At 36.1% G+C, this 13,147-nt stretch overlaps 1 protein-coding gene across 3 annotated transcripts in view; it reads left to right on the top strand.

Moving 5' to 3' along the window:
* The window catches only part of mtor (mechanistic target of rapamycin kinase), a 236,007-nt gene that overhangs the window by 110,779 nt on the left and 112,081 nt on the right, over positions 1-13,147 (top strand). For all 3 annotated transcript variants that reach the window (XR_015496851.1, XR_015496852.1, NM_001077211.3), the window contains 1 exon segment: positions 12,049-12,124. Coding sequence is in view for 1 of the 3 variants with exons in the window: in NM_001077211.3 (NP_001070679.3) it covers positions 12,049-12,124 (76 nt within the window). In the remaining 2 variants the exon portion in view is untranslated.

Raw genomic sequence — 13,147 nt, 5'->3', positions numbered from 1 at the left:
CATGTATTAGTGTTTCTTCGAAAATCCATATATGTGTTGGCTAAATCTTAATTTTTTTAATTAATAATACCCTATTCCCAATCACAGAAAAAAAAAATATTTATTTTATGAAAGTGCATATGGTTTTTACACTCCAGTGATAATAATCACTGATTGTCAATTTGGACTGTGAAGGAAAATTTGTGATATTTTGGTCTTAATGACAAACCAAGGAGTAGTTTAAAAAAGCATCAGCTCAGTCCATCCATAATGCTCAATTCACATAGTGAGCAAGCCTAAGTGGGTGGGAAGAGAGGGAAAAGATTGTTTTATTATATTCAGATCAGAAGTGCCAGCCGTTTAGTGTTTGTGAGTTCCACCATTTACTGAAGCACTCAAAAACAACAACAGATTTTGCTTTATAATCATCAAACAGCAGCACGGAGTTGATCTAGAACTGAAGGCCCTGCATAATGAATGCAACAGGAGCTGTTGTTAACAACATATTATCAAGTGTAAATGTTTACGATTTCAGCAGACCTGACAAATGCCTCATACTTAAGCTTTTATGTTTGTGTGTGCGTTTGGCTGTTGTTTGTGTTTGCTTATGCCCCTAAAAAGAATTAAGCTAAGAGAGTTTTTCACAAATAGTGAAGACAATCCTGAAGAGGCTATTACAGAGTTTAGGAGCCAGATATGATTGTATTTATAAAGGCAACATGGCATCCACCCCGTGTCACTTCATAACAATATACTCTAGAGGTTGTGGAAAAATAAATTTCTATCATGTAATTCCAAATGAACAATAAGCTACGTATAACTGAAAAGTTATATTCTTTGGTTTTTAATTATATAATTTCATTGACATGCCAGCTAGGAGGGACGTTTAACCTTTGCCTTGCTGACTACAGGCTAAGCCAAAGTGATGCAATTATCTTATCAATTATATTTTCTTCCTATTAAAAAGGATTCTGCTTTGAAGACAACCAAAAGATTCTCCCTGGTTTTTTGGGCTCTTAGAAGTTTACAACAAGGTCTTAAATGCGTTTTTAGCATTCTTTATAGTTAAACTATGTTTCTCAAGGCCAGGCACGTGCACACATAGGGCTCAACTTGTGCAGTGCACATGCCCTTTTTAGTCTTGGATAGAAAGTGCCCTTCCAAAATGATTAAAAGTGCCCCCTCGACACCCCCCCTCCCCCCTACCGCCCTTCAGTAGGCGCGCGACAACACCGCTCTTTGAGTACGTGCTCCCCAACACAACCCCCCCGCCGCTTTACATTACGCGCGCGACAATACAGCTGATCAGAAACTTTTTAATTTTCCAAATATTTACCAAATTATGTTTATCAGAGCCAGGGATTTTTCACATTATTTCCTATAATATTTGTTCTTCTGAAGAAAGTCTTATTTGCTTTATTTTAGATAGAATAAAAGTGTTTTTAATTTTTTTTCAATCATTTTAAGGTCAATATTATTAGTCTCCTTATGGAATTTTTTTTTAGATTGTCTACAGAACAAACTATCATTATACAATGACTTGCTTAATTAACCTAACCTGCCTAGTTATTAACCTAATCAGGCCCTTTAATAGCTCATTTCCACTTAGTGGTACGGTACAGTTTGGTTTGGTACGTTTTAAGGCTGTTTCCACTGTCAAATGGTACCTAAAAGCGAACCGTACCGTACCACTTCTTAGGTACACTCTGCAAAGGGTACCTAGAACAACAAAAGGGCACCAAAAGGTGGAGCAAGACGTGCAACTGAACACTTTTGTTTCACAGAGATACGTCACTCGCTCGTGCAACAAGCCAGGAGAATGAAAACAAGGAACTGCCATTTTTAAATACACAGTCAAGACATTAACCGTAATAATATATATATAATAACAAGCCATAATTGACTTGAGCTCAAAAAAACCTTGTTGTTGTCTTGATGAAAAGCCACAAAGCCAAGAAGAAGAGCAGAATCTACCCTGTGCCTCGTTGTTGTTCACAAGACGCGTGCGCGAGCCGCGGGTCTGTATTTGAAATAACGAACTTTTTAAGCTTATGATATTTATTTTATTATTGAAGTGCTTCTGACATCTGATCCTTTCAGAAACAGACAAACGGGAGACTGACATGTGAAAAAACAAAGGAAAAGCCAGAAAAAAACTGAGGAGCAAATGATTCTTTCAGCAACCTAAAACATGAAAAACTGCCGTGTTTAACTATTATCAGCACCTTTTGGACTATTATGAACTGAGTATGACAAAATTACTTTCTAACAGAGGTTACATGTGCTGGTGCTGATTAAAGATACAGATGAGAGGTTTGCACTGACTGGGCTATATGTTGCGTGTTGATTTTAAAGCCAAATAAGGACTAAATGTATGCTGTGTGTAGTTTTTCTGATATTGGTAACATCAGAGACAGTAAGGGCTGTAAGTGTTCATATATGTTGCATTTTTTTTTTAATTGTATATAATGGCAGACGTTACATTAGGCTATTTCGCACATCATTGATCTGCAGTTATAATCAAATCATGTTCATAGAAAGGTTAGTAATGAAATACACAAGTATTTATGTGTATAAAGCATCTGTTTTAGTGCTTCTCATATGATGTATGAACAACCCGTAGACATTTTCTCAAGCAAGAATGATTTCGTTGATACCATTTTGGTAGTGGAAGTACAAGCCTGATAAAGGTGACCCGTACCCTACCATACTGTACCACTCAGTAGAACCAGCCCATAAATGTCACTTTAAACTGAATACTAGTGTCTTGACAAATATCTAGTAAATTATTATTTACGTTCTTCATGAAAAAGATAAAATAAATCAGTTATTATAGATTAGTTATTAAAACTATTATATTTAGAAATGTGTTTAAAAAAATCTTTTTTTTCCATTAAACAGAAATTGTGGAAAAAATATATACAGGCGGGCTAATACGGTAATTCTAAAGGGCTAATAATTCTGACTTCAATTGTATATAGTAATTAAATTACATGCAAAACACTCACTCCCAATTAGAACACAATTTAAAAAAAAGTCAAAGCACATTTGGTGTGATCAGGGCCTTATATAATATTATATAACACAATCTCACTTCTTTCAGGGGTGTTTGTGGTCAAACCACTGGGAGATCCACTAACGCTTTGTGCCAGAAATAGCACATGTTGGATAAAGGCCACCATTGCACTGTAAGCAATCAAATGGAAACTATTGTCTGTGCTGCATGTCAGACCTTTCATGAATATTACTAGAGGAATGAAGTGATTGGCAAGAGGTTTTGGGTCCACCCTGCTTCAATTATATAATCGCAACTGACCCTGAGCTGAATAGGGAAAGAATGGCTGAGTCACGTGAGGAGAAAACGGGAAACATTTAAACATTTGGACATCTGGATTGTTTTCATTCATTGCACTGTGGGTTAACCATATTTTTCTGCCTCTGAAAGCTTGGATTTTTCAAGAAAGTTCATAACATCCGCTGTGTTTCATCATTCTTAGGCTAAAGGTGAACATGGCAGTGAGTTTTACCATAATGTGACCACTAATGCTGGTAGATTTAATCTAGTCAAAATGATGGATAGCTACTGCTACTGCTGAACATACTGTATACAGTATAAAGGAAAGTTCTGTGGCAGATCTGGTTCTGGTGTAGACCTGGGTTAGACATTTGACTGTGAAAAAAACTATACTATGAGAACAGCATTCTGTAGTCTGGTAAAACAAAGGTTCAACTGTCTGTCTTTAATCCCAAGCATCATGTCTGGAGGAAACCAGGCACAGCTTATCAAGCGCAGAACTTCGAAACACAGGAGGTGTTCTTAATGGAAAAATATGAGTCAGAGACCTCTCGTCATTGCTACATTAAACAAGACGATGGAAGAAAAACATTACAGGTTATTAAAGAAATCTTCATATAATAGAAACCATTACAGTAACGTGTTTGCATGATGTTGCATTAAACATGAAATCATGAAGTAGAACTACAGTAATAGTTATTTACAACAGTACAATGTATCACAGAGTAAATACCATCTGAAAATGAGTGCAGTGACAAGCAGCAGTGAGTAGAAGCATGTAAGGATGTCGCCAGAGTGGCTTTTTGGTTTCTTTTCTTGTGCATCTCAGCCATTAGCTCCCCATCTGAAATATAGTCATTTAACTTCACAATTTGTAATATGTATTTGAATAATGATGGCTGGTTCCTTTACCTCAATGCTCAGATTTGATTATCATAATTTGTTTTGTTTACAGTTTGAGATTTTCTGTATCATTTTTATTGACATCTTACAGATGTTGATCTACCTTAAAGTTTGCTTTGATTGTTCACGCTTTGCCATTGCACACACTTTGTTACATTTTATTTATGAAGTTTAAGAGTCTCTTTAACACTTATGTTTATTTTATTATAAGACATAGGAGACTATATATTTTTACTTCATTTTTTTTATTTTGTTTTTATTTTATTTATTTTCGAACAGAAATGTCATACATTAAATATATTAAACAAAAAATACAATTCTACATGGTCGAAAATGGAGCAGGATCAAGCACAAGCTTATTATTTTCCCACTCCATTACTGCACACGTCATTTGTCTATTACTTAAACTTATTTCTTCTTTTACTTATCTCTTCTTTTTACATGAGACATAGTTGATCCTTTTGACATATTTGACATATTGTATGTTTGTTTCCATTTGCACATTTACATTTTATAGAGGTGTAAACCTATACTGGTGTCACGGCTCGGTTCGGTTACGATTATCATGCCATCGATTCGGTTCAATTCGATATCTCGGTGCATCACGGTGCATTGACGATGCTTTCCATATACAGTGTTATATTTTAGAGGGGAGGCTATAACAAGCTGTTTGTATAAACACACAGACACACAGCACCACACTGTCTCACATTCAAACACATACACAAACATTGACAGCACCAAACAAACAAACACACACACACACACACACACACACACACACACTTAAGCCCTTGCAACAGGAAGAGCTCGTGCTGAGCAAAAAAACGAAAAAAATAAGCAATTTTCCGACGGTCCCTTACTGAGAGCTCCTCTCAGCGCGAGCTCTCCCGGATAAAGTAAACGCAGATTGCAAGGGCTTAAATGGAGCAGTGTTCGTAATGTCGAGCGAAAAAAAATAAAGACAGCTGTGAAACATAACCAACTTTGTCTTTTTGTAGGAAACACACTTTAGATCTTTTTAGGGGAAGAGGTTTTTGAGTTAATGCTGTCTATAACTGAATGTGTGTCAGGAATATCGAAAACAAAACCAACTGAACCACGCTCATTTTTGGCGCCCTCCTAGATGTACAGCGCCCTTAGCATTTGCCTATGGTGCCTATGCCACGGGCCGGCCCTGAGTTGGCTGAGTGATGTAAATACCGGCGCTCAACTCCCTTGCGACAAAGTGCATAGGAGATAAATGACGTCAGTACATAATAACCGGTTATGATTATTACTGAACAGATACCGAATTGTCTGCGTCTGCATCGCGGTACACCGAAGAAACAATTAATTTTGCCACCCCTAACTTTTTATAACATGGACCCAAAAAAAAGATAGTACAGCAAATAGCCATTAATTCAAATTTCGTCACACCTTTCTCGTTTTATCTTTTTTTCCAAACACCTTCATCATTATATACCTTTAATAATATATATTTATACAACTTTTTAAATTGATTATTATCCTGACTGATTGTTTGAGAATCTGTTCTAGACTTTTTCATAATTTCATGCCTGTTACGCACCGTCTAGGGAAGGTGCACAAAATGAAAGACAAGACAAAAAAACAAAGTCAAAGATTTATTTTAGAATGACCAAAACAACAATGCAGATGTTTTACATTATGGTATGGACCACTGGTTTGTCCATTAATATTGTCCCATCACATCCTTTTTTATCATCACATGATCTGTTAAAACAAAATCACATGACTTTTTGATGCTCATGCTGGAATTTATTCAGCAAAAATGTGTATTCATAGTCGTTTATGCTCATTTGTTCTCACTAGATTTGTTCTTATTATACTTTAGTTTTTTAAAAGCATTTTTAAAATGTATTCACATCTTGGCATTTTGCATTTCCTTATGCAATATTACAAAATGTGCATATTAATAGGTGGATGGAAACATAGCTATTGAAGTGTGTCATACTGTACATTTTACTATACACATTATAATTCATAAGATGTAAGCACATTCTTTCTCACTTGTTTTTTTCCCACTTTCTTCACTGCCTTTGAACATTTAGTCTGAGCTCACCTAGTAAGCATGTTGCCCCAAGGGCCTTTAAAAAGCAGGAAAGAGACACAAGTTTTGGCTTATGAGCAAAAGCGCAAATGTTCCATTGAGGGTTCTCTTTCAGTCATTGCAAAAGTCACACATGCTTTTCTTACATTTGAAGGTGGAAGGTGGCTCCTTCCTTGTTGCCAATACAGTCATATGTCTAATGAGAATTCTAGATTTGACCTTTCTTGACCTGCAAAAACAGCCAGATTTTTTATTTTTCTTGTTTTTTTTATTTATTTACATTTGCTCATGTTGTAGACGTGTTTTTTCCAAATCGACTTATTTAATTTAATTTAATTTTATTTATTTGTTTTAATTTTATTTAATTTAATTTAATTTTATTTTATTTAATTTAATTTTATTTTATTTAATTTTATTTTATTTTATTTTATTTTATTTTATTTTATTTTATTTTATTTTATTTTATTTTATTTTATTTTATTTTATTTTATTTTATTTTATTTTGGAGCACAGTTAGAATTGCACAATGTTCAAGAAGTTGTTCCAAGAAGTATGTCGTGGTTGTAAAAAAGGAGTTAGGTACATATGAAAAGGAAAAGAGTGTCTCCAGCAGTTTGCCAAGCCTACTCACCTGCGTGAAGTGCACTAACAATTACACAATATTTTTTAGAAACATGTAGAGTTGACAAATAAGTGTCTGGTGCATATGCAAGGCTCATTGGGCTTAACACAAGATCAACATTTATCACATGATCGCTCTGATCGGAAGTATTGTTTTTAACTTAGTTTGTTTGTAGGTAGGTTTGCAAACTAGTGTACTTTTCATGGTGTCTATCTTAAACTTCAGCTGTTTGCATTTCTCGAGGTCACAGAAGCTCCCTGTGAGTGTGATCTTAACAAGACAAAGCTGTAAAGTGCGAGAGCCTTTGCCTCACGTGAGTGTCGCTCCATTGGAAATAAAATAACAAACCTGCCTGCAGGTGGCGCACCAGAAGCGCCGCTCGGCGAAATACAGCGCCATGCACTTTAGAATTCTAAACAGGTTTCTATCAGGGTACACACACCGGCGCTTCAAGTCGGCGACTGTCCACGGCACCCAGCCAGGATTCGTGACACTTCATGTTTCTGCGGTGCCACAGAGCGCCATTTGAACATGCAAATGTCAGTTTCTAGTGTGCCGTGTCGCGGCTCTAAGCGGGTCATCCGGTGCCTCACTCAAAGTTAATTCAGTGTGCGTGGTTATTAGTTTCGGTGTAAAAGCTCAGAACTTTAAACTAGCACACAGCTGGCTGTAATACTATATGAAGACACAAATGATTTTGTACTCTCTGCTTGGTCTGTGTCCGAGGCGTACATGTACGGCTGAATGCTGATTCTCTCATGCTGCTTTTCTCTGTCTGCCTGTGTTGCCAAACACAGAGCAGGTGAGCTCTTGGCTCCGCCTTGTAATGGTTGCCGTATATTGGTGGGATTTTTGCGTCCCGTTCTCTCTCTTTTTCTCTCTCTCTTTCTCTCTCCCCATCTCTACCTGTCGTATCCTCTAGGTCCGCCTTCGCGGAAGCCGATTGGTCAGGAGACCAGTCACATATAAGGACGCCAGGGAGAGCGGATGACAGCGCGCTTTTCATTTGATCTTGTTTTTGTGTGTTTTTGCAGACATGATTTTGTTATTCGTTAATTTTGCTTAACTTGCGTTTGGATAAAATTATTAAGTGTATTTTCTGCCCATTTTTGAACTACTTTGTGATTTCTGTACATTTATATTCGATTGTTTGTTTGTTACTTTTGGTACAACTCTTACCTGGCAAACCAAAAAGAGATCATTGAGAGTTGACTTTGTCCTGAGTAAGGCGGACAGGGAAGATGTCATACGACTTCCATCTTACATACACGTAGTCAATCCATTGTTTAAAACAGGGGTTCCCAAACTTTTCAGCCCCTGACCCCCAAAATGACAATGCCAGTGACTCGCGACCCCCAATATCCTCTGAGGTGGTTATAAATACAGAAACCTTGCATACAATGGTGCACACACACCAATAGACCCAAGTCTATTCTTCATTTCTGTTTTTTAATGGATACAGTGCTGTAAATGGACCAGAAAGTTCAACCTGGTGTTATAAAATCAATCCGCTGCATCTGATGCTATTGCTGTGTATTTAATATAATGTACCCCAGGGGTCGCAATCCAATAGAACAGGGGTGCTCAACCCTGTTCCTGGAGATCTACCTTCCTGCAGATTTCAGTTGCAACTCTGCCTGTAGTTATCAAGTGCTGTTCAGGTCCTTATTAATTGATTCAGGTGTATTTGATCAGGGTTGGAGCTAAACTCTGTAGGAGGGTAGATCTCCAGGAACAGGGTTGAGCACCCCTGCAATAGAAATATAAGCTATTATAGTAACTATATAGTATATATATTTTTTCTTCAGTAGGTTATGAATAAAATATGGTAAATCTTGTGGTTTAATAAAATTAAATCGATTTTTGTAAATCACCAGGGGACCCCCTTCATTGTCTGGGGTTCAATGGGGGTCCCGACCCCCACTTTGAGAACAACTGGTTTAAAACACCAGGTAAGAAAGTGAATGCCACTTATGTATTTGTTTTGTTTTTAGTTCAGAATAGGTAAGATTACGGCGAAGATTTTTCTTTTTCTTTTCATGTTTCTAGCGAGGTAAGAGGTTTGCTTATGAGTTAGAATTGTTTTGTTATATTTATTTCTTTGATTTGGCTTCACTAGCGTCCCCTTACTCTTGAGTTGACCTAATTTTGTTTGCTACTTTGTTAATTTGTTACTTTATTATTGTAAATATTTTTCTTAGTGTATATATATTTGGGCATTATTCTGATTTCACTTTTTTTGTACATTAAATCACTTTTGTTGGCAGTTTTGTTGTTTGTGTCTTTTACTTTCACCCATCATCTTGTAAAAGTACCACACCTTTTAAATGTTATTACTTTTACCCTAGACTAACATCAAAGAGGTTGTAACAGCCTCTTGTTATGTTAGGCGGGAATTTGAAACAAATTTTCATGTGAAGCAACACGCCCCTAAAACAGCGAGCTGTGTACACGCCCCCAACATGACACTTTTAAACACATTATAATAAACAAATCTGAACTGTGTTATGAACTGAAACTAAACTGGCACACTCAGAAGAGCCATAATATTAATATTAAATCATAAAAAAGGGGTAAACTATGTGCCCTTTAAATCTTGTTTTTTTTTTATGTGTTTTCATTTATCAACATTTTGCATTCATTTTAGTGTCAGTGTATTATTACCATATTTCTGTGCTGAACTGTCCTCTCACTATCCTACTTTCCACAGCAGTTGATTTTACAATAGCTTTCTTCAGTCTGTCGTCTTTAATAATCAAGATGTTTTTGTATTCCTGCATATTTTTTTAATATAAAAATGTTGGTCCGGTTGCATATTGCCAACAATGAAATAAAACATGTGTACCCGAAGAGCACTCGGCTGATTATTCCACGAAGTTTCATAGGGTCAGTAATGTCATAATGGCTATTTCTTTCTTGTGGTTACATAAATGTTTTTGATTGATATTACAAATATTATTGCGCTAGTAATTAGTTATGTATGAGTATTTTGGGTTGGATTCAAGGCATCGTTTTGCGCTCTCTGGGATTCCCTTATCCTTGTAAAAGCAGCTGTATTGTAGTCTGGTGGTCATGGAAAACTTCAGACGGGTTCCACACAAGTGCTTCCAGATGGGATGTTTTTTTTTTTTAAAACTGTCATTAGAAGGATCATAAAAATAACAGTAAAATAGCTGACAGATCATTTATTGTGCAAATTTACTGGCTAATTGCTCATCTGCTTGGCGATGCTAGTGGTTTTACTGTTACAAACTTGAGCTAGCGTTTCCTTCCCGGTTTTCAGAAACATGCAACATGTCATTGATGCATTAAGAGTTACACTGTAGACTACAAATGCTTCAATGTCTATCAATAGATCTATAATAGTGGTTCTCAAACTGTGGTACTTCCTGTGGGCTTCCTTCTAGTGGTATGCGGAGAAATACTAGATAATGAAAGAAAATAATGATTATAACACACTTTTAACTTTTGCACGGGATCCATTACACTGATGTGATCTGTTCCCTGAAGCGTACGATCACATTAGTGTGCTTAGAATGTTTACTTTAGTTCATTTCATCATCAGATGCTAATAATCAACCCGCTTTGGCGCAGAGCCAGAGAAAGAGGCGCATGGCACTTGCGGTGCAGATACAGGCTAGAGAAGCGCTTTATGCAGACCAGTGCTGTTGTGTTGGCATTTCAGTAACTGCAAACTCATGAATCCCCCCATGCTGCATCATTGGTAAAATAACTCACAAATGTGTTTAATTCAGGTTTTTTAGTTGTGTAAAATAATGCGTGCTTTCAAGAAAATAAAGTTATTTGTTTTGTGAAGCAGCATGTGTACATGCAACATATTTAAAAATATATCAAAAATTGTTTATATATGAATATGATGACATATAGCCTATGTTTATTTATGATGTCTAAGCAACATTTCCAAGTTTTGATGAATGGGTTATTATTTGTTAATACTTTGCATTTGACTGCAGTTTTCTTTTTTACTTTAAGAACAGTAGCCTACCATTTTTAATTAACTTTTAAACGTTGACTTTTCATTCAGTTTTTTTTTTTTTTTTTACCTATAAGCACAGTACAGTGTTAATGTTCAAATTATTTCTAATCTTTAAAGTGGCTGACATAATAAATATTTTTTATAATAGTAATTAATCTGCCTCGTCATTATGGTGGTACTTGGAGACACTTTTTTCTGAGGTGGTACTTGATGAAAAATGTTTGAGAACCACTGAGCTATACTGTACTGTAGAAATGTATTGTATCACTGTAAATTGACAGTCATACAGTGCTGAACAGTGAATATTGGTAAAATATTTTGGTGCTATTATTGATATTTTGGAGTTATTAAAAAATACACAGAGATAATTTTGTGAATATATATATTCAACAATCTATTAAACAGAAATTGTTGAAAAAAATAAACAGGGGCGCTAATAATTCGGGGGGGGGGGTTGGGGGCTAATAATTCTGACTTCAACTGTATATATATATATATATAGCAGATTAATATATATATATATATATATATATATATATATATATATATATATATATATATATATATATATATATATACAGTTGAAGTCAGAATTATTAATCAAAAATGTTTTTAAATTAATAACTGCTTTTAATCTAGCCGAAATAAAACAAATTAGACTTTCTCCAGAAGAAAAATTATCAGACATACTGTGAAAATGTCCTTGCTCTGTTAAACATCATTTCGGAAAATATTTAAAAAAATCTAATTAAATCAAAAGGGGGCTTATAATCTGACTTCAACTGTATATATATATATATATATATATATATATATATATATATATATATATATATATATATATATGATGTAAGCTATTGAGTGTTATGATTTTATTAAAAAAAATAACTTCTATAAATAAAGTATATCTACAAAAAAATATCTACAAAAAAAAATCTGTGAAACTGCAAGGCCGCAAGAGGGGAACCACGTTATAGTGAGAAACCATTGTAAGCACAAATATAAAATTGTAAAGCTTCCTATTGAAAATATTAATTAAAATGAGAGATTTGTGAAGGGTGTACTGTTATGTTAAGCACTGAATAGAATTGTCATGCTCTTTTGGTTCATTTTCTTTCAATGAAATAGCACATAAAGTCGAGTGTTTTTGGACTAAACCATTGCATTCTTTTTTCCCTCAGCATCAATAATAAGCTCCAGCAGCCAGAGGCCGCATCAGGAGTGCTGGAGTATGCCATGAAACACTTTGGAGAATTGGTAAGGGCTTTAAACTCTCATTAGTGGCCTTTCACATGTCACATCTAAAAATCTGTTATGAGGATAGTGTTGTCAAAAGCATCAAATTTGATACCGAAAAAACACCCAATGCTTTTGAGCACATTCTTAAACACAGTTGATTGGCCATTGTGTGCACATGCTCAACAGAATTCACTATAATTGGCCATGATTGTCATCAGTTCACCGATCTTCACCGCTGTTTATCGAGTAAAAATGGAGATACTCGGACACTGGAAAGCAGATCATTCGACCCATCCACGGTTCGCTTGTATGTCAGCTCACAGACAGATCATCTGATCGAAACAACTTTAAAGCTGATGACCTTCACAACCAGTCGACACGGTGGCTCAGTGGTCACCTCACAGCAAGAAGGCCACTGATTCGAGTCCCGGTTGAGTCAGTTGGCATTTCTGTGTGGATTTTTGAATGTTTTCCCTGTGTCTGGGCGCTCTAGTTTCCCCCACAGTCCAAAGACATGCGGTACAGGTGAATTGAATTAACTAAATTGGCCGTAGTGTATGTGTGAATGAGTGTGTATGGATGTTTACCAGTACTGGGGCAGCTGAAAGGGCATCCGCTGCGTTAAACATATGCTGGATAAGTTGGCAGTTCATTTTGCTGTGGCGACCCCTGATGAGTAAAGGGACTAAACCGAAGGAAATTAATGAATGAATGACCTTCACAACTAATCACAGTCATTTCTGTTGAAGACTTGAACATAATGGCCAATCAGTTGTGCTTAAGGGTGTACTCACACCATGTACAGTTGCCTTGAACCGGGCGGAAGCACGATTGTCTCCCTCCCATCTCCTCCAACGGCCCACAGTCACATTGCATTCAGGCCTGGGCACGCTTACGTCATCGATGATGCACTGTTCAGTAAGAAGCGCTCTCATTCAGCACAGTGGAGATTTCTTTAGTTATATAGTTTTAGCCGTTTAGGATGCAGTGGCATGCAGTCAGATTTTTGGCCGAATAGATCTGCCAATTTCTATGCTAATA

Source organism: Danio rerio, chromosome 8 (genome assembly GCF_052040795.2).
Source record: "Danio rerio strain M-AB ecotype USA chromosome 8, GRCz13ab, whole genome shotgun sequence".
In the NCBI taxonomy this organism is placed as follows: Eukaryota; Metazoa; Chordata; class Actinopteri; order Cypriniformes; family Danionidae; genus Danio; species Danio rerio.
The sequence above is the reverse complement of the archived record's forward strand: the minus strand, read 5'-3'. Positions and strand labels throughout refer to the sequence as shown.